Source organism: Osmerus eperlanus, chromosome 4 (genome assembly GCF_963692335.1).
Source record: "Osmerus eperlanus chromosome 4, fOsmEpe2.1, whole genome shotgun sequence".
Classification (NCBI taxonomy): Eukaryota; Metazoa; Chordata; class Actinopteri; order Osmeriformes; family Osmeridae; genus Osmerus; species Osmerus eperlanus.
In genome coordinates this window covers 18895958-18917808 of record NC_085021.1, presented here as the reverse complement: position 1 = coordinate 18917808, position 21851 = coordinate 18895958, and the positions used below count along the sequence as shown (strand labels likewise).

Here is a 21851-nt window from a genome sequence, read left to right as displayed (position 1 = left end):
TGACCTGGCTGGGGGCTAGGGAGGATGAGCCGCTTTCTCCATGGAAACTGCGTTCCGCATCGCCATAGCAACGCTTGTAGGAGGGTAAAAATAACAAATGAAGAGAAACAAGGAAAGGGGAGTTTTCAGGTAGGACAGGCCAAATCTGTAGACACCATTCCCGTCACTTCCACCTCTGGGTCAGACAGATGTCCGTCTGCTCAAACTGCCCAGTTGACTTTCACAAGTCACAGTTCGGTCAGTCGGTCAGTCAGTCAGACAGTCATCAACTTATTACATAGTGTGATGATTGTAATTGTGGAATCAGTAAAATGTAATTTAAATAACTTCTCCTTGGACAAAGATTTTAATAACTTCAGGGTGGTGGTTAACGTGTTCAAACAATTGAGACTTTTGTGAGCTGCAAATCCCAGCTCCATTCAAATGTGAATGGCCCTGTGGTGTAATACAACATTCTCATGCAATAGGACATTCATATGCAATCACACATTACAGACTCATTGCTACTTACAAGGAGTCAATTATCATCACAATAAGGGCTAAAGGAGTGAATTCAGTTAAACGCAACATTACTCAGAATGAAAGACGTTGACATCCAGCCAGCCACCAAAGTAGGTTATTACCGATAGCTAAACTGTTTCAGCTATCATATTTGCAGAGATTGCGCGCAAGTACATTTTTTGTGAGTGACACAAAAGACACACAGTCGTCTTGATTTTTCTGTCGCACTGCTGCCTTTGAATGCATCCACATCTGAATCCACCGGTGACTTACTGAAAGGCTCCAGACTGTCTGCAGCCGTCTGGAGCCTGATTTAATATTCATACCGGCTTGATGTCTGTGACTCACTGATGTCATCTGCTGCTCTCTGTCAGGCCCAACTCACAGAACACTGCACACTCCATTTCTCCACATCAAACACTGCTCTGTAAAGGCATCAGCTATAATGATGTTCACACCCTCAACTACAATTTGTGTGTGTGTGTGTTTTGTGTGGGTGCGTGTCTGGGACCTGTGTGTTTGTGCACCTGTGTGTTTGTGCCAGAGATGAAGAGACAGAAGAGAATCGGAGAAGCTGAACAATAATTAGCCTAGCTGATTGTCCAAAATCTCCATGGAGATGCTGGTGTGCTCCATCAACACCTTAACTATGTAATCATCCAAGCGCTAGAGAACCGGAGGAATGGGAAGGACCTTCTTATGGTGGCTTTAGAGCAGTGGTTCTCAAACCTGTCCTCAAGGACCACCTGTCCTGCATGTTTTAGATGTTTCCCTGCTCCAACACACCTGATTCAAATAAATGGGTCGTTATCTATCTGTAGAAGCCTGGTAACGACCATTCATTTGAATCAGGTGTGTTGGAGCAGGGAAACATCTAAAACATGCAGGACAGGTGGTCCTTGAGGACAGGTTTGAGAACCACTGCTTTAGAGAGACCCTTACCATGTGGTATACTGTTTGGTGGTAAATGAATACAAAATGTTATATTATATGACGGCTATCTTCAATGAAACATTCAACAGTGAGATAAAATAGGTAGAAGGGTACCCTGGCAATTATTCCACAAGTTGAAACATGAGGTTGATTTTATTTGTATTCTGGCAGATGAACACATACCGACATGGTTCAAGATATCAACTGTGTGCAGACACATGGCATCTGACAGCTTTAACTGAGTTTTATTTTACAACCACCACTGTTTCATATTCAATCTATGATGACAACATGGGATTCATCTATTGTTTTCTCCCCACTATAAATAAAATCAACAGTAAAGTAGGAAAGAAGGCTGTATAATATAGACAGATGGAACAAGAATCTAAACATTTTATTTTCTTCATTCATTTTAATTCATTGATGTTAGCTGAGCAGTTTGTATAGAATTAGAGGTTTAGGAATGCTTCAGTATATTGTGCTACATACAAATGTGCTTTTACGTTTACATAAAAGATATAGACATTTGTGTCAGCATAAAAATGGGGATTGAAAATTATAATTAAAAAAAACTGAACCATCTGCTTATTTAAACATAAGGCAACTATGGTAGACCATGAGGAATATAGTAAGTCACCTGTGATAGAAACCATAATATTTTATTTTATGTATTTTCTCCCCCAAGCAACTTATGCTGGGGTTACACAAAGATCTCAAACCACTGAGAGTTCTGGCACAAATCTACGTCTACATTACTGCACACAAGCTCTATGACTCGACATTAGGCACAACTGGAACTGCTGTCACGTTATAGAATGTGTCTTTACGATGCATTACAACGTATGAACTAACAATGGTGATGACAAACCTACTGTACAATCTCATAGAGCCTACGTTTGGTCCCTTGTCAACGAGCAATGATGAGTGGATGGTTTATAGCTAATGCAATGATGACACAGTAAGATCTCTAGTCTTTTTTTCCTCTTTTTTTGTATAAGACTTGGGGGACATTTTGTTTACCAGGGAAAGTTGGAGCCCTGCTAGTCACAGCCCGCTATGTCCACTCTTGACTCCTGTCTGCATGCTTTCTCTCTAGGCTGCCTTAGGAAATGCAGGCACAACACGAGCCAGAGACCAAAATGCTTTGTACTGTTATGTTTTAGTTCAAACAAAGCTGTACTTGACCTGACTTCATGGAGTCAACTTGGGACAATGATTTCAAGTTTTCAGAGCTTGATTTACAGTAACTTTGACTGTACAACGTGATATTCACACTTTTCCGCTGTATCTTCATTCTTATTAACCACAATTTATGGATGAAAAGAGGACATCTTAATTAACAATGATCTGGTTTTACAGACTCCAAAGAACTGTGCACAATGTAAAACCTCATTCATCCCAAATGTTGGATAGCAATATCTTGAAAAATGCTGTTGGAACTATTGGTTCATAATTGCAACTCATAATAAAGTAACTAAAAAATCAATGACAAATCCGTCACTTCAGATATTTAGTTACTCTGAAGGTCTATAAGTCCTATTCTGTTCTGGTTCAGAGTACATCATAGAGTGAGAGATCATGCCATACATGCAGAAATGCTTTGATAGACATATGAGTTTATAGAACTACACCTCTTAAAGTATCAGATAAGTTTGTTGGTATGTAAGTGTAACAGTGAGTAACAGAAGTGAACATGAATCCCATCTTCATTTTGGTGAGAGAGGACGTCCTCAGCATTGCTCTGTCCCACCCATTCAACCTATGTGCACACAGGTCAACCTTTCAACAGCCAATCAGCTTCAGGTCAGTGTGGTCACTTCAGGTTGGGCATAGTTTCCTGTCGCGGCGAGGACATCTTTGCAGCTCTCTGTATAAAAAAAGACAATTTGGAAATTCGACAAATATAAGAATATCATATCAAGACTTCCAGATCTACAACATTTAGTATACTGGGTACATTTAGTAAACTGATCCACACCCTGCCAAGACTGTACATTTTAAAACTCCCTTACGCCAAGCCCCCTGAATATCATAGCATGTCAGCTTAGAAAGCTAGGCGGAAGATGTGCGCTATGACCATGCTACTAATTGAAGCCTATTAGTGGCAATCAAGTTGAAGAGTCATTTGGGAGTAGAGGCTTCCCCTTTGCACAAAACCCTGCCTCTGTGTTTAATGCTGCTGTTAGTTGCTGTTGGCTTTCAAAGGCGGTTGACTGGCTTACTACATGGTTACGCTCCCAATTTGGAGAAGTGAGCAGGCACATGTCACACTGTGAAGCCACTGTGGGTTAGATAAGGGGCTGTCTGTGCTGGAGGAACTTGGGTGTGACTGGGCTGTGACAGACGCACTGTTTACTTCTGCGTTTCAACTCATTTGTGTGGTGCAGCACGCTGCCTGTCCTGATATGAATCAAAAGTGGTTTTCAGATATCTGCCCCTTCTCTGCCCTGTTGCCCTTGTGATACATTACTCAACACCACATCCTGTGTAATCCAGGGATATAGTGGGTCACCTCCACTATGAGATTGACCTCAGAGCCACAACCAGTAGGCTTTAATCCAGTTCCAGGTTTCAATCAAAAATGTCTGTAATTACCACTTTCCTATTGTACACATGACTATTTTTGTTGCAGTGAATTTTGATCTAATTAATTGATTTGATATTGTCACGCATCGGTGCGTATCTTTAGCCCCTCCCTGAGGCTAACGTGCAGTAATATGTGAGAGTTTGTGCGATATTCTTCGATAATAAACTGGGATATCATTATCCACACACTTACCAGACACAGGGTTCGGTATCGAATTACCTCCTTCTCTCTTTCTGTCTCTCTTCCTATGTCCGAGTTAAGGGAAGGTAGAGCAACGATTGTTTATGTGGGCTTCTGGCTTTTCTCAGATTCCCTTTGTTGTTGTCTACTGACCCTAAATGAGGGCTGGCAGTTCCATCAGCACACCCTACCATTTGTCCGTGTCATAAACAAAACAAACTATCAGTTCATTACTTTTGCCACATTTGAGGGCATTTCTGTCACATGTTGATTTGTGAAACAGATTGAATGTACTATATGTACTTAGTGCCACCCAGAATGGCTTGGGGGTCCATTTGTTTATCCAAGATAGATTCTCGTGGCAGAAGCATTCCATAGTGCAATCACAGTTCATTTTCCCAGGGCTGGAGTCACTGGTACGATTAGATCTGTCAAGACTTCTATTGATCTATGTAGGATGGATCTGTCTTTGGGCAGGCAAGGGGTATTACACTGCTTCCCCCTCTAGCCATTATCACCCATCAGAACATGTCCCATTCCCTTATCAACGTTCTGACAGGTCTGATCGAGGAACTGGGATTTTGACTCAACTTGATTTTGACTCCAACAATGGCATGTTCCATAGGTTCCATCATTACCAAAACTGTTTCCGTCAAAGTCTGGAAAGGTTTTAGTTGACATGATGAAAGCTAGTTTCCTTTCATGGTGTTAAAGGACAAAAAACACAACAAACCTGATTGATAAACATTACTCTCATTAGGGTTGAGCTAAGAGACTGACTGTTGTCTTTCCTTGATATTAGTGTTCTAATGAGTTTTGGCAGGAGTCTCATCTTCAGATGAAATCATGGGTAAAATGCTCAGGCCATCTGCTGATAAGAATCAGTCAGGATGTCAAAGGGTGGAATGTTTGCTCGAGATGTGAGAAATGAATCCATTACACCCAAATATAGAGCTTCTTCTTACTGTGTGGGCCCTTGGGGAATTTGGGCGCTAAGATCTGAGATTCAGCAGGCCATTCAAGCAGAGAGTGATTGCAGACTGATAGCAGCTGGTAATGAGCTGAATTAGGAGGTGTGCAAACAAGAGTCTCTGCCTTGGCCACATGCTCCCCTGTTTCCTGTAGTAAAAAAATACTTAACATGATCTAATAATACAATACCCCCCCCCCCCCCTCCCCCCATGGCACCTGTGACTGCATTGTTACAACTTAGTTGCCAATGCATGTATCTATGATCTAAATATTAGCTATTAGAATACTTTAACACTGTCTGTTGCTATTGCGTACCTGTCACCATTCTTGTTGTCACGCCATGACAGTCTTATTCACACCTTTATCCAAGGCTATATTTCAGGGAGCAGACAGATAGATGATGCAATTAGTACTGTAAAGCTCTTTAGTTGATTTTCCTTTTAACCGGCTGGCGAGTCATGACTAAATAATACACCTCCACGGTCAAGTTGGGGGTTGAACTGGAGTTGATAAAAAGGTTTCATGTTGGTTCATGATGAGTTCCTCTCTAACCTATTGACAAAAAGTTTGTGTGTGTGGTCTATGGAAGGATATGGTGTCCACAGTTTGGATTAGATGTGGATGACCTACCTGTGCGGATTTTGGGTTCTCCAGGGCAGGAGAAGTCACCAGATGTGAGCAGGAAGCAGGTGGCTTCTTTCTTTGCCTTGTTGTCACGCGCGCGGGAATGCCGAAGGGTCCACTTGTCGCTAGGAGACAGGGGCTGGGTCAGGCTGCAGCGCTCCTCCTCCGACAGGGCTACGTTGGCGTCCCCATTCTGCTTGGAGTCTGACAGGAGAGCACAACACAAGCCAGTAAATGCCAAAGCTTTTACTCAACATCCCTTCAGGGGAAAGGGTGCTGCATCCAACAAAAACACAGTTTTACTGTGCTGAGATTCAATTTGACCCGAGATCCCTGAAAATAATTGGATCAGTCTGTGTTTACGTGATGGTGCCTAATTAGGCCCTGTCTGTCAAAGAAACATTAAGAAGACTTTGGGACACATAATAACAGCAAGTTGAGTTTACAATTTTGACGAGAGAAAAACAACATGAAAAAAATACAGAGTTCCATTCTATATTCACTTCACTTTACGCTGTTTCAGAGACAAACAACTGTAATGGACACCATGCCAATCTGATGTGGAGAATGAATGGTAGGGGTGGGGGAAAAAATCGATTCACATTCACTCACGCGGTTCAGTCTTCTAGCGATTCAGATTGATTAAAGTTTTATAAGTTTAAGTAACACTTTTTAAAAATACGTTTTATACGTTTAAGTAACACTAAACAGCAAACTGGAATCAAATGTAAGCATATACAGATTTATTTATTTTTAATTAAAAATCTTGAATCAATTTTTTATCGAATCGTGACCCCAGGAATCGATTTGAATCGTGAGGTACCAAAAGATTCCCACCCCTAATGAATGGGTATGGTGCTGACCTGAGCGGTTTCTGCCACTGCTCTCCTCAGCTGCCAGAGGACACGTGTCACTTTGGGTGCTGTCCCTGGGAGAGTTGGTACCGGATATCCCAAAGGAGACAGAGTCTGTTGGAACGTCGGGGTTCGGGTTGTGCTTCTTCTTCTTCTTGGGGAGCTTCTGCTTGGCCATGGCCAGCGAGTAGTACATCCCAAAGTTGTTGACAATGACGGGCACGGGCATGGCGATGGTCAGCACCCCCGCCAAGGCGCACAACGCCCCCACCATCATGCCCAGCCACGTCTGGGGGTACATGTCCCCGTAGCCCAGTGTCGTCATGGTGACTACCGCCCACCAGAAGCTGATGGGAATGTTCTTGAAGTGGGTGTGTTTGGAACCGCGCGGGTCGTCGGGTTCGGCGCCGATGCGCTCGGCGTAGTAGATCATGGTGGCGAAGATGAGCACGCCCAGGGCCAGGAAGATGATGAGGAGGCAGAACTCGTTGATGCTGGCTCTCAGGGTGTGGCCGAGCACACGGAGACCCACAAAGTGACGCGTCAGCTTGAAGATCCTCAGGATCCGGACAAAGCGCACCACCCGGAGGAAGCCCAGGACGTCGGAAGCGGCTTTGGACGACAGGCCGCTCAGGCCCAACTCCAGATAGAAGGGCAGGATGGCCACAAAGTCGATGACGTTGAGCATGTTCTTGATGAAGAGAACCTTGTTTGGGCAACAGATGATGCGCACCAGGAACTCAAAGGTGAACCAAACCACGCACACACCCTCTACCAGGTTGAGGACGGGCTTAGTCACAACCTCCCAGGTGACCACTGTGGTGGTGACGTTGGCCACTGTCACCAGATCTGTGTGGTTGATCAGGTCGTTAAAGGCTTCGTGGGTCTCCAGACAAAAGGTGGTAATGGAGACCAGGATGAAGAAGAGAGAGGCAAAGGCGACACCCTGAAGGAGAAAAAAAACACCAGTCACGACCAGTAAAGCAGAAAAACTGAAACTACTTCCTCTGTCAACCCTGTGGCGTGCTTTGGTCAACAATACACTGAGGCTTCAAGTGTAGTGAAAACATGTTTAGGACTGGTTGATCTGGTTGAACTTTCAGCAACCGTGTGGCTGTTGTTTTTACTTCACAATACAGTTTTACTGTATAAAAGTCTAGACAAAAGCTTTCTGACAACAAACTCCCCTATCCAAACAGAACTGATTTTGTTAGCATCCACAATCATGGCCTCTGAGATCCAGAGACACCAGGGACTTGTTCATATCACAGCTCCAACAACGCTCATGGACTCATACACATAGAAAAGGGCAAGAGAAAAATTAATTCCTTTTCTTGAATGCCAATCCGCTTGTATAGTGGTAAATGTTCATCCTAATAAGCAATGCCAATGGTTAATGTAGGTGGATGGATTTCACCAGTACACCAAGGGAACATATCACACTCTATAAACAACCACTTTGCAAGCCAAATAAACAGTTTTGGCTCTGGAACAGTATTGTGTTTGGCTAACTAACGAACCTGCGCTAAATGAGCTTGTGCTAATAGGAGGCTTCAGCCACCAGCCATAAGGCGTATGAGTCTGGAGGTGGGGGAGGGGGAGTGTGGGGCTGTGAGGGAGGAAGGAGCCATGACAACCACAGCATGCCCGTGTAGCTCACCAGGAAATGTAGCTTGAAGCAAAAAGAGAGAAGCCCCACAGGCTTACCAAAGATCTGGGAGACATACAGCATGTTTACGTTCATCTGCCATTTTGTTGGAAGTTAGCAAGGATGTGGCTTCCTCCCACAATATCTCACCTGATAATACACTCATATCCCTTGTTGTTTTGAAGTCCTAACATCAAAAGATGTGCATGTTTACAATAGTAGTATAAATTGATTTGAGGCAGGTGTATAACTCTAAACATTTTGAAAACATTGTCCCTTTCTTTGACTGATTTCCCTGCCCTGCAATAGCCATGTCTGTGTGTGTTAGCATTGTAGGGGATGATCTATCATTAGTGTTTGCTATGTTCCGGACGTACAGTATTACATTACATATCTACCCCTGCTCATCTCCCAGCTGGTTAAATATGTGCACAAGCATGCACTTAGCAGCAGTTCATCCCCTTTTCAGGGCTAAAACAAATGCACCAGCAGTATCCAGAAGTGTTCAACCAAATACATAGTAGAAAATCCTGGTGTAATGCATCTTCTCATTTTGGAACCAACAAGATCCCCTTTTTTGTTAGGTTTGTTAGTATACTGTACACCACATTAATAAAGCGCATGGTACTTTGCTGGTGTAACACAGTAATCCTTCTAGAATAAATTGCATTTGTCTGGTGTAACACAGTAATCCTTCTAGAATAAATTGCATTTGTCTGGTGTAACACAGTAATCCTTCTAGAATAAATTGCATTTGTATGTGTGTGTGTGTTAGGGGGTGGGGGGGCTTCCATGTGTCCTAGGGATTACTTCTGTTAAATGTTCTTTTTATCTAAAGAGAAAGAAATGTGTTAAATATGTACTGTATGCTAAAGTACACTGTATAGTTTTGGGTTTGAGGTACTTGGTATCGCATATGAAACCACTGGGTAATGGATGTTTCTAGGATAACTGGAACCCATGCGTTAGAAGCAAGTGTATTGTTAGTTCAACATGAGTTTAGTGAAGGACAGCAACCTTGTAAAAGGTATTGTACATTAATTGCAACAAGAGGAGAGATACAATCATGAGTTGAGCAAAAAAAATGGAAAAGCAACTATCATTATCTCCTTACCTTTCCTTCTCAGACACACACCTTCACGTCTACTAACAAACACACACACATCTTGTGTATGCAGTTGTACCTATCATGTCCTCTCATTTATTCTCTCCCAGACCTCTCCACACTTCCCTGGAGAACAGAAGCATCCAGGGCTTTTATAATGTGAGTAGCTGCATGTGCCTGGCAAGGACAACCTGCCAGACAGCTCACACCAATGTTACATACCAGTCTGACATGTGTTGCATACCCTGTCAAAATACCCCGCCGTGTTCCTACTGCCTTTGATACCTCCAGATTCACCCGCGGCTTGTTGACCTGTTGCATATGTTCCTCACGAAGACCTGTGGACCCTCACCACACAATGCACTGCAATTCAGCATGAATAAGAAGGCAGTGACTCAACAGCCGCTATCCAACGTTCTCGATTAGGATTCAAACGAAAAAAAGTAGCATATGTTCCTCACGAAGACCTGTGGACCCTCACCACACAATGCACTGCAATTCAGCATGAATAAGAAGGCAGTGACTCAACAGCCGCTATCCAACGTTCTCGATTAGGATTCAAACGAAAAAAAGTACAAGTTAGTAGCATTTTAGCAGGGGGTCGATAAACCTTGGATGGTGCTTGCCCTGTATGTGTTTGCAGTCGGTTGATTGTAACCTAAACATGGAACAGGAACTGCATCCTTTGGGTGCTGGCATAATCTCTATGCTAAAGGTCAATGAGCCATGAAGCAAACAATGTTTCTGAAGGCCTGTGTCTGGTTGGGATGGCCTGTGTTTAGGGTATACCCCTGAGATCACCATCAGAGGTGGGACTATTGCAGAGCAGATTCATAATCATCTCATCACTGTAATTGCGCTAGTCACTGTTGCGTGAAATTGTTTAAGGTGTAAAAGCATGGAGCTGAAAATGTATGAATTTAACATTTGGTTATGGTAATGACGACTAGCACATTGATTTCAATAAGTGTTGGGTGGCACTGTCATGGATGAACACATTCAGTGGTAAGGATGAATAAATCGGAGGATCAAAAGTGCCTTTCAATAACTCCTGTGACTTGAATTATAATTTCTAAATCATCAAATTTAGATTCACTACATTTGTCAATGCGAAACATCATTCATCCATCACAATCCGTTCTAAATGGAATAGAACTTGTTGTTGTGCAACAGCTCTCATTTGAATATTTAACGAATTGCCTTTTATTTCCAAATATAGTTTATTCTTGTTACACACTGTAATAACATACGGTAGCTTAGCAACTACTGAATACATTTCTATAACACAGCTGACAAGTGGCCCCTAATAAAAAGGTGATCCCTCAAGCTCAGCTTCTCTGTCGAAGAAGCCAACGAGCCCCATGGTTTATTAAAATGCCAACGGTTTATCCCAGAGCTAAACAGATCTGGACATCTGCACAGAATCTGTTCCAACTGGACTCTGTGAGGGGAGCTAATGGAGGCCTGGAGAAGAGAAGGGAACATATCCTTCTGCTCATAAAAGGACCAGCCCTGCACTCCACCTGTGCATGCGTGTGTGTGATTTCTCCCATCGTCTTAGCATGTGGAACCGTGGAGAGCCACCGTGTCTGGACTCATGGGCGATTGTTTGCGTTTGCCAGCCAACCTGACAACATTTGAATGTGTGTCTGTGTGTTTATAGCTTGACACCAAGGGCTACCATGATACTGCTTTTAATATTAGTATCAGCCAATTCAAACACTGTCACAATGTTTGAACGATTGCTAGTCTTATTCCAGTGTGGATTGCCATAATGCTCTGCCGAACACAACAGTTACAAACAGTAATACCACATATTGACCAAACATACACTGGGCCTTGTTTTGTGCTTTTTAGTTCAGTATACCAGATGCATGCTCTACACTCTGCTCATAACCATATTTTGTCAACAAATAATGCCAGGATTTTAAAAAAGCAGTTACAATATTTACATAATCCATCTGTGTGGACTACCCCTCGGACAGTCTATGGCACTGTGCCCCCTAGTCAGAAGCCTGAAGGGGAGCCAGGTGCCAAGGTCCCAGCTGCTACTGTTAGCATGTTACTTCAGCTCCCTAAACAATGCCTTTACACAGACAACACAAGGATTATATTACAGGTCCAGATACAGAACAACATTGCATTGTCGTATCTGAATAGACCTTGATCAATTAGCTACATTTCAGGGCTGATGAAACATTTTCAGGGACGTTCAGTTCATTCACAAAGGAAAATCACAGGAGACTGTGCCTCTGTCAGGGTTAAGACGCTTCTTTGGAAACCTTGTTCTTTGAAAACCTTGTTAGTGGGTTGGCTCATCGTTTTGTTCCATATACATTCACCAGTTGATCTAGAGGAAGAGGTCCCCCTTTCAGACTTAGATGTTTGACACTTTGGAACAGATAAACTTCCAGAAAGAGTCCAAATATCATGGAAAATATGGCTGGTCAATAACGTCCAGCCTAGAAGACAGCAGCATGGATGATAGATAGGGAGGCACGTGGTCAGTTTGGTCTGGATTTATATTGTGACTGTGAGAAGTTGGCTGGTTGCCTTGGACACAGTATGCTCTGTGTCCTAAAAAGTAAAAAAAAATGCATTTTTAAATCCGAGGCAGAAAAAGACATGATTGACATGCCTGCCATGACTTTCTGAAAGCCTTTCATGCCTGTGAGGTGTTTCCATATAGGGTAATTTCAGCCTTGTCGGTCAAGGGCGTAATTGTATAGACTTCCATCATCCCCATTCTGATGAGCGACAAAGTGGATTCACAGCTAGGGGGGCAATTTTTTCTCTGCAAACAGCTCAGACTACAGCAGAATAAAACAACAAACATAATCTCACAGTTTAAGCAAGAAGTCAGGGATCTAGAAGAGTGTTTTAACCTAATGTAAAGGGGACATATGTCTTTTGATGAAGGGATGAAAATCACAGTAACTTGTCTTTACAACAAAGATGGAACAGTGTGTGTGTGCCAGAGGAGGTACATGTATCACAGGGGGACTCCAGGCAGACCCCAGCAATTATTTAAAGCACATAAAGAATATTGATCTACCACATCAAGGGGTTAGCTGACACCAGGCCAGAATTAGTCTAATAATAAACCATGGAAAACATGAAATCACATTACATGATCAACTACTAAATCATAGAGAAACTCATATCTAAATCACAACTTGTCACTGAATCTTTAGCCAACAATTCAGCTATTTGGAATATTTTTAAACTGCCTTCTGTCTTTTGTCACTGTTAGCATTCTAAAATGCCAGCCCTCAAATTGTCTATCTTTTACCAGCAGTACATTAATTCCATGTCACCTCAGAGCAAACACCTCCCTGTGTCTCGGCAGGGGACAATCACCCAGCAGCCAGAATGTTTTCACAGCCAATTAACTGAGGGTTGACATACTAAAGATCAATGGTATGATACCTTCATGACACTGCTTCTACCTCATGACTCAAGTCTTTTGAATCTTTGGTCCGCTGTCCCTCGTGTTGATCTAAGCAAATGCTAAATCTAGAACAGTCATACAACCTTCACGATGGAGCCTGAGGTCTTATCAGGGTCCAGATACTGTATAAGGTTTAGATCCCTCATGCTTAAATCAGAATAAGGGTCTCTGAATTAATCGAATCATGAATCAGTTCACCATCCATATCCTACTCTCAGGCTTTCAGCTGGCCGTCACAGTCAGATAGTAAAGATTCTATGGATGCATCTTGCACACCACCCGGGCCCGGCTCTTAAGGACGGAGATGGAATTTATGGCTGCTGTGATGGCGGAGAACCTCCCAATGGCCTTTTAGAACCATATTACCTGGAATGGGCTGAGAAGCGCTCTGAAAATAAAAAAAGCCATGAAGCTAATGTGAATCCCTCTAAAATGTTACGTTTATCGTTTTAGTATGAACACAGGGAGCATACATACATAGAATGTGACTGGATGTGAGGATAATGAACATCTGGCTTGGGGGAAAAGAAGTATGTTTTATAAAAATACGGAATAATTTGTTACATAGCTACTAAGGTCAGTGTGAGGCCTCTCTCTAATTATTGTCACTTAGTCAAGGAAGGCCTCACGCCCACTTCCCTCTCTGTCACACCGCTTCCAAAAGCATCCATTTAAATTAATCTGACTAAACGATCAGCTGGCAAAGTGAAAAAAAAACTGATTAACTGACAGGCACTGGGTTTGTCACCTTCAGGTGGCATTGCGACTATGGCAACTATGCCTTTGAATGCTGTCATGTTTGTTTCTGTTCAGTGTGCACAAGTGATGTAGGGAGTCAGGTGGCTCAGCGGTTACGGAATCGGGCTAGTAATCTGAAAGTTGCCAGTTCGATTCCCGGCTGTGCAAAATGACGTTGTGTCCTTGGGCAAGGCACTTCACCCTACTTGCCTCGGGGTAATATCCCTGTACTTACTGAAAGTTGCTCTGGATAAGAGTGTTTGCTAAATGACTAAATGTAGGGACAGCACTCACAAAACTGTGAAATTCTGAATCACAAGAGCTAAAATGATCAACGTTTCAACGTAGATGTAGCTTTCAAAGACAATTAAAGGCTTTCTCTGACATTTCATGTGGTATAGATAAATCCTTGTTACAGTAAAAACAATGAGAGTTGCACAGTTAGTTTAAACATATTCTTAACTCAATCATGTTCATATTCAGACTTAATCTAAAGTCTGACAGGTATGCACATTAACACAATGCTACATCCAGCTTTACATTGAACTAAGCTGCTCAAACGTGATATCAGCATTCACCTCAGTCAGCTCGGACCTGATCTATTTGTTGCCCCAAGATGAGCTCTGATTGTAAAGGTCTTAAGCGGCTGTCTACTCACCCCCTGAGACAGTAAACAGTAGTATCCCCAGACAACACAAACCACATGGGAATTATATACATCTTATACCCTGATGACTGCAATAGAGATGAAAAGACATTAGCATGGGTAACACTTTATAACTACTCACTGACATAATTTGTTAGCAGACGTGTCCACCCAATTGAAGACAGTTTGATAACCAGTTGTAAACAATAATAACCAGAACCATAGTCTAAGGTAGACATACATTCAAACCCCTATCTATAGTGACGCACTGGGAATGTATGGACAGAGAGGGAAGTGGGCGTGAGGCCTTCCTTGACTAAGTGACAATAATTAGAGAGAGGCCTCACACTGACCTTAGTAGCTATGTAACAAATTATTCCGTATTTTATGTATGGACTGGGAATGTAGTAGGCCCAGATGTCAGATTTCTATTACGTGTTTACACCTTTCCCATGGAAAACCACTTGGATTTACAGTATTTCATGTTGTTGATAAACGTTTTGAGTGTCAGATATCTCACCCACACTCCATTTACATTTTAAGACTTTGTAGCCTATACAAACGATTTAATAATGTGGACACAACCATATAACAGCTGGCTCCATTACTGGCTGCATGTGTTTCAAATTGGATGTAATATTGGACATCGAGGTCATATGCAGACTTTATTCAATACAGATTTAGATTAAAGTGTATCTTGGATTACATACTGTTCGTGATTTTTCGATCTAGATTTCAAATGAAATCGTCGAATGCATGGTAACAGTGGAGTCTATGAATCGAGTAGACACCTGTTGGAGAGGGAATGGCGCGAATGTCAAGGCTAACATGAAAAACTGATTAAGTTATTGCATTAAGAGGGAAAAGCTATTGTCGAAATGCATGAAACGTCATGCAAAAGACATGCAATGAAAACAAAGTATGATTTCTAGAAGCAACTTACTCTTGCAGCCTTAGAGGAGTAAGGGTCCTCAAATAGGGCCCATATCTTTGGTTGCCAAACTTCACAGCATCCTCTTGACCTGTCTTGGCAGTCTTCGATGCCGAACCGTCTGGGTATTTCTCTGTCATCGTCAGTGTCGTCTGGATCAGGGGGTTCGAATATGTCTAATGCTTCCTCGGCGTCCCTGTGCTGCCGGTATGTCATCCAGCAACATGGCTCCACATCAGTCTCATCTATTCCCCAAAAAGCCAACTCTTCCTCGAACAGGGGTCCGCATACATCGGCAGGACAGTGAAGTTTACCAGTCCTGTAATAGTTTAGAACATACGCGAAAATACCAGGGTGCCTATCAAAAAACAACTCCTCAGTGTCCGTTTCTGGGGTGACCTGCGTGTCTGGATCGGCCAACCATGCGAGACGGGTGCCCGGCAAGGTCCTAAGGGTGCTCTTGTAGGTTTCGTGCCGTATACCACCAACATTGATGATTATTTTGTCTGAGTCTTCCCCTCTCGCCATCTCTTCCTTCAGACATGTTTTGGATGGAGGTTTGTTGCCTGACTTGCGCCCACGATAAGACGAAACACACACCGAGCTAATCATAGATTTAGATAGAGAGACCGCCCAGTATAGCCCTTTGGTTTTATTCTGGTGATTTATTTTTTTCTGGACAAATTAAATGTGCGGAGAGGTCATGACATATCTAGGTAGGATGTCGCTCATTTACTCACTGGTCCGTAGATGTGCCCAACAAGTCCAAAGTGCGCACGCTAGATAAAACCACCTGTTAAATTAGAACTCCTCTAATGACAGTTCCAGTGTCCTGTGGCGCACATTTGGCACAGATCATAAGCTTCATAGATGAGTTGACTCGTGTGTACTACAAATGTTTCTCCCCCCCCCCCCCCCCCCACAAAAAAGCCTTCTGGATTCTTCCTGTTGTACTTTCTCTCGGGTGTCTGACACCCTACAGTCAACAAATGTGTCTTTTAAAATGAAGGCTTGTGGGTAAATTCCATTATATTGTTGATTCAGTTTTTAGTAAATCGCATATTTCTCACCCTTTCTAGTTTAAAGTTTTCCAAAATTGACACTGACAAAAATCCAGCTCAACCAAATGCAACAAGTTCTTTTTTTTCCTTCTTATTTTTTCAAGATCAACAAGTTATGTGATCCAAACAATTATATACGCGTACGCATGCATTGAATAATTCCATACATTTGATCAACAGCGGGGCTGAAAGAATAAGGTTGTTTTGCTTCTCCGTAAGGATCCTTCCTCCCTCACCAATTTAGACGACACAACACCGTAGAATGGCGCGTGCAACCTCCTCGACAAATTAACTCTTCATGTACTGATTTGGATGCAATTAGATCACTGAGCACCATATTGCCCCACTGTTTATTTCCACTGTTACATTGTTTATATAAGTATGTAGTCTACTAAAATCTAAATTATTCATCAGTAACATAGGCAGATCGTATCTATCCGTATTATTTGGGCAACATTCCCACTGTGATATTATTGACATATATCAGAACTATGTTGCTTGTTTTCATCACACTAGTTTAGATGACATTTGATCATGGTCTGTTGCTTTGCGTGGTTCAAGAAACCTCATAGTAGGATGTAAGCTTAGGAGGCTATAGGACCATCACGTTACAACCAAGAGGAAGATACTGCATAAATGTCAAAACTATTTCAAATTAGTTTAGTGCAAGGTGAATCAAGAGTAGGCTACATAAATTAAACAGGACACACATTTAATCAGATCCCATCTAACTGATTTGTTCGTTTATTTTTAACCACAGCTTTGATGTAGGCATTTGGCTGTTTTAATGTTGTCGTATTAGTTATATATCGTCCGAAAGATACTCAGGGCAATTTCTGACACGTTAACCACTATCATGCCTTGAACATTTCTCTGTGTATGATGCCATCTAGTGTAATTTTTGTACATGACATACTAAATCCTTGATATTCGGTAGCCAACCTACTGTACAAGATAGTCAGTCCCAGAAGCAGATTACTTTGAAATCTTGGAAAAGTTTTATTATGATAAATCAAGAGATGAACAAGACAATAATGCACAGTATATACAGTAATAGATGGACGAGCCAAACTAATACATCTGTAAACTATCAAACAGGGTTTCAAATGTAAGGTCAAAAATCCCTATTTTCTAAGCAAGAGAACACCTCCTGAACATAACTAAAGGTGCTGTCTTCCTATACAAAATTAGTGTGTTTGAAATATCACATTGTTTTTGGAAGCTTTGAATAACATTAAGGTACACTTGCAGTGAAAACATGTCCGGTTACAACAAAGATGCCAAAGTGCATGCTCTGAAGGAGGCCATCCAGTGTTTAGTCCACCTCCTCAATAGTAGGCCCCTGAGAGGAACTGGACCGTGCCTCGCTACCACAGCCTCCCATTGGGGCCCCTCCCATTGGGGCCCCTCCCATTGGGGCCCCTCCCATTGGGGCCCCTCCCATTGGGGCCCCTCCCATTGGGGCCCCTCCCTGGTACAGCTTGGACACAATTGGGTTACACACTTTCTCTAGCTCCTTTTGCTGGTGTTCATACTCTTCCTTCTCTGCCAGTTGGTTGTTCTCCAACCAGGAGATTGCCTGGTTGCACTTCTCAACAACCTTCTTTATATCATCTTCACTTATCTTCCCTTTCATATTATCATCCTCCACACTGCTTTTCATGTTAAACGCGTAAGACTCCAACAAGTTCTTGGCAGCTATCTTCTCCCTCTGACTATCATCCTCATCTTTGTACTTTTCAGCGTCCTGCACCATCCTCTCAATCTCCTCCTTGCTCAGACGGCCCTTGTCGTTGGTGATGGTGATCTTGTTTTCTTTGCCAGTGCTTTTGTCAACAGCGGACACATTCAGAATGCCATTGGCATCAATGTCAAAGGTTACCTCCACCTGAGGTACCCCTCTTGGGGCAGGAGGAATTCCTGTCAGCTCAAACTTGCCAAGCAGGTTGTTATCCTTGGTCATTGCCCTCTCCCCCTCATACACCTGAATAAGCACTCCAGGCTGGTTGTCGGAGTAAGTGGAGAAGGTCTGGGTCTGCTTGGTGGGGATGGTGGTGTTACGTTTGATGAGGGTTGACATAACTCCTCCTGCTGTCTCAATCCCCAGGGACAGAGGTGCCACGTCCAGCAGAAGCAAGTCCTGGACGTTCTCTGAGGTGTCTCCCATGAGGATGGCAGCCTGGACAGCAGCCCCGTACGCCACTGCCTCATCTGGGTTGATGCTCTTGTTGAGCTCCCTGTCGTTAAAGAAGTCCTGCAGGAGCTTCTGGATCTTGGGGATTCGAGTGGAGCCACCGACCAGGACGATGTCGTGAATCTGAGTCTTGTCCATCTTGGCGTCCCTCAGGGATTTCTCAACTGGTTCTAGGGTTCCCCTGAAAAGCTCTGCATTCATCTCCTCAAAGCGTGCCCTGGTGATGGAAGTGTAGAAGTCGATACCTTCAAAAAGAGAATCGATTTCGATGCTGGCCTGGGTGCTGGAGGACAGGGTTCTCTTTGCCCTCTCACAGGCCGTGCGCAGCCTTCGCACCGCCCTCTTATTCTGGCTGATGTCCTTCTTGTGTTTCCTCTTGAACTCCTCCATAAAGTGGTTGACCATGCGGTTGTCAAAGTCCTCCCCGCCCAGGTGAGTGTCCCCAGCTGTGGCCTTCACCTCAAAGATGCCGTCCTCAATGGTCAGAATGGACACATCAAAGGTACCCCCACCCAGATCAAAGATCAATACATTGCGCTCCCCTCTTTTGCCCTTGTCCAGGCCGTATGCGATAGCAGCTGCTGTGGGCTCATTGATAATCCTCAGGACGTTCAGGCCAGAGATGACCCCAGCATCTTTGGTGGCCTGCCTCTGTGAGTCATTAAAGTAAGCTGGAACTGTGATGACTGCATTGGACACCTTCTGACCAAGGTAGGCCTCTGCTATCTCCTTCATCTTCACTAGAACCATGGATGAGATTTCCTCAGGGTAGAAGGCCTTTGTCTCCCCTTTGTACTCCACCTGGACCTTGGGCTTCCCACCGTCACTGATGACATTGAAGGGCCAAAGCTTCATGTCAGACTGTACAATGGGATCGTCAAACTTTCGGCCAATCAGCCGTTTGGCATCGAAGACGGTGTTGGTGGGATTCATGGCCACCTGGTTTTTCGCGGCATCTCCAATTAGCCTTTCATTGTCAGTGAAGGCCACATAGCTAGGGGTGGTTCTGTTGCCCTGGTCATTGGCAATAATCTCAACCTTCCCATGCTGAAACACTCCCACACAGGAGTAGGTTGTACCGAGATCAATGCCAATAGATACTCCTTTTGCTGAAGACATCTTGGATTGTTTCTGTAGAGTTATTGGTAAAAGAAAAGAAAGCATAGCAATAGTTTACATGGCTATAATAAATAAGTAAATAGCAATAAAATAAACAATTCTAAGCAAATAAAAGCTCATTTAAAAACCGTTACATGAAGATTATTTGTACTCACAATTTTGTTCTCGTCGGAGGGAGCTCAATAGAGCCTTGCTGAGAAGTTTCCCGTGTGTTTAGGTGTTGCTCCTGAGGCGTCTTGAGTCTTTCAAAAAGTAATGCCTCGACCGTCTGAACTGGTTGCTTATATAGTGAATGCTAGTTTCTAGAACGCGCCCTTTACGTCACGCTCTTGTTGACGTAACTGTTCATGTTAGTAACTGAGGCTGCCTTGGAACTTCGCGAAAGCGACTGAATATTCTAGAACTGGAAGCGTCTCGAAGCTGACTCCACCGTCATGTAAACACTGGGCGGACTGAGGGAACATGCTGGATAGACAATAATAGTGCGACATGTTCAGGAACGTACGCGAACGTCTGCAAAGAAAAAGCCTGTGACCAATAAACAACGCTGTTTACTCTTACAAACAAGAACATTTGCGAAAACGGGACATTTGATGTAGGTTTATTAATGTTATTAATGTTGTCATATTAGTTATATATTGTCCTATCAGTTATATTGTCCAATAGATAAAGGCAATTTCTGACATGATTACTGCTATGATGTCTTAAACATAACGTAGGACTATGATGTTATCTAGTGTAATTTTGGTGCATTACATACTAAACTAGACCGAGGTGACATTCGTCTCACATTCGGAAGACGTTACTTTGCAGCCTCGCGTTAGGGTCCGGGTGAAAACTAAACGTACAATTTAGAAAATGTATGTTTCATTATATTTCTATGGATGTAAACCCCCAAAGTTATGTACAAATATATGTATAAAATCGCTAATCTCTGAAATAGCATGAAATCCTGCAAAATTTAAAAACCTTTTCAAAATTGTACTGAAAAATCTCAAATATACACCAGATTATTCCAATAATGTCTGAACTACTTCCAAACCCTTTACCTTTTCAATTAAGTTTTAAACAAAATGATAGAACATTGCTAATCTCTGAAATAGCATCAAATCCTCGCAAAATTTAATAACTTTTTCAAGTGTGTGTTAAAAAATCTCAAATTGACACCAGATTATTCTAATAATGTCTGGCATACTTCCACACCCTTTACTTTTTATTTAGGATTTCATGCTATTTCAGAGATTAGCAATTTTCTATCATTTTGTTTAAAGCTTAACTGAAAAGGTAAATGGTGTGGAAGTAGGCCAGACATTATTAGAATTATCTGGCTGGCCGTTCCAACTATGGAAGAAATTGGGATTTCCTGTGTGCTTACATTATTACAAGGACAGCTCCAACTATGATCTCTCTAGTCTGAGAGTTGTCATGGGTTATGAGCTGTGAATCTTTTTCTCTGAGACTGTTGTAACGTAATAACTGCCTGACTGTCACTATCTATGTTTACATTCTTGTGCCCTATAAAAGTTGGTCCTCCGGCCTTCAGAGTGGTGAGAGACATGATTGAGACCTAAGCCTGGTGTTGTGTTGTCATTTATTGTCAGAGGTCTGTTTTTTTCTCCCAATCTGCAGATTGATAATACTTATTAAAATCCAGAACTCAACTGAATTTAGTCACTCTGTTAATGAAGAGACGGACAAAACACTTTCTTCATCAATTACTCCCCTCCAGCAGAAGGCTGCGGTCCATCAGGACCAAAACCTCACGCCACAAGAACAGTTTTTTCCATCTGCCACTGGTATCTTCAACAAGGCCAAAGGCTCACACAGACTTTAAACAGACTTTAAACCATTGCCATATTTGAACCCTTGCCATTTTTTGCACCCTTGTCATACTTGCACTAAGTTACCCTATTTGTACTTTTGTATTTTTATATTGTGTATCATAGCTACTTAATCTTTTATATTTTTATTTTAACCTAAATTCTTACAGCCCCTTAGTATCAGATATACCTTGTACCACTAGTATAGTTAGACTTGTACACCACTATTCAAGATTTATGTTCCCTATATGTTGAATGTATGCACCTTCCTGCTAAAGTAAATTCCTTGTCTGTGCAAACTTTCATGGCGATTAAACCCCTTTCTGATTCTGATAATTACAAAATCGATAATTGACCTTCGGCCTAGGGTGTTCTGGTACCACGCACACTTATGAGCATCCTTATGTTAGAACATGGTGTTTGTTATAGATTTTGACAGTGACGTCTATGTAGTGCACACATTTACAGAGTTTTAGGGTGGGAAAAT

General features: G+C 42.6%; 2 protein-coding genes across 3 annotated transcripts; both read right to left on the bottom strand.

Moving 5' to 3' along the window:
• Positions 1 to 1568: 1568 nt before the first annotated feature.
• On the bottom strand, positions 1569 to 16452 carry kcnc4 (potassium voltage-gated channel, Shaw-related subfamily, member 4). Of its 2 annotated transcripts, XM_062459937.1 has the most exons (5): positions 15183 to 16452; positions 6661 to 7597; positions 5804 to 6001; positions 5489 to 5544; positions 1569 to 3301 (listed from the first exon to the last, which is right to left on the bottom strand). In XM_062459937.1, the coding sequence occupies exons 1-4, from the start codon at positions 15780 to 15782 to the stop codon at positions 5507 to 5509; spliced, it is 1773 nt and encodes a 590-aa protein (XP_062315921.1). In that variant the 5' UTR covers positions 15783 to 16452; the 3' UTR covers positions 1569 to 3301; positions 5489 to 5506. The 2 variants fall into 2 exon arrangements, with proteins under 2 accessions (XP_062315921.1, XP_062315920.1); XM_062459936.1 differs by lacking the exon at positions 5489 to 5544.
• Positions 16453 to 17210: 758 nt separating this feature from the next.
• Positions 17211 to 19855, bottom strand: LOC134019265 (heat shock 70 kDa protein-like). The gene is made up of 2 exons (XM_062459962.1): positions 19700 to 19855; positions 17211 to 19556 (listed from the first exon to the last, which is right to left on the bottom strand). The coding sequence occupies exon 2, from the start codon at positions 19542 to 19544 to the stop codon at positions 17547 to 17549; it is 1998 nt and encodes a 665-aa protein (XP_062315946.1). The 5' UTR covers positions 19545 to 19556; positions 19700 to 19855; the 3' UTR covers positions 17211 to 17546.
• Positions 19856 to 21851: the final 1996 nt, after the last annotated feature.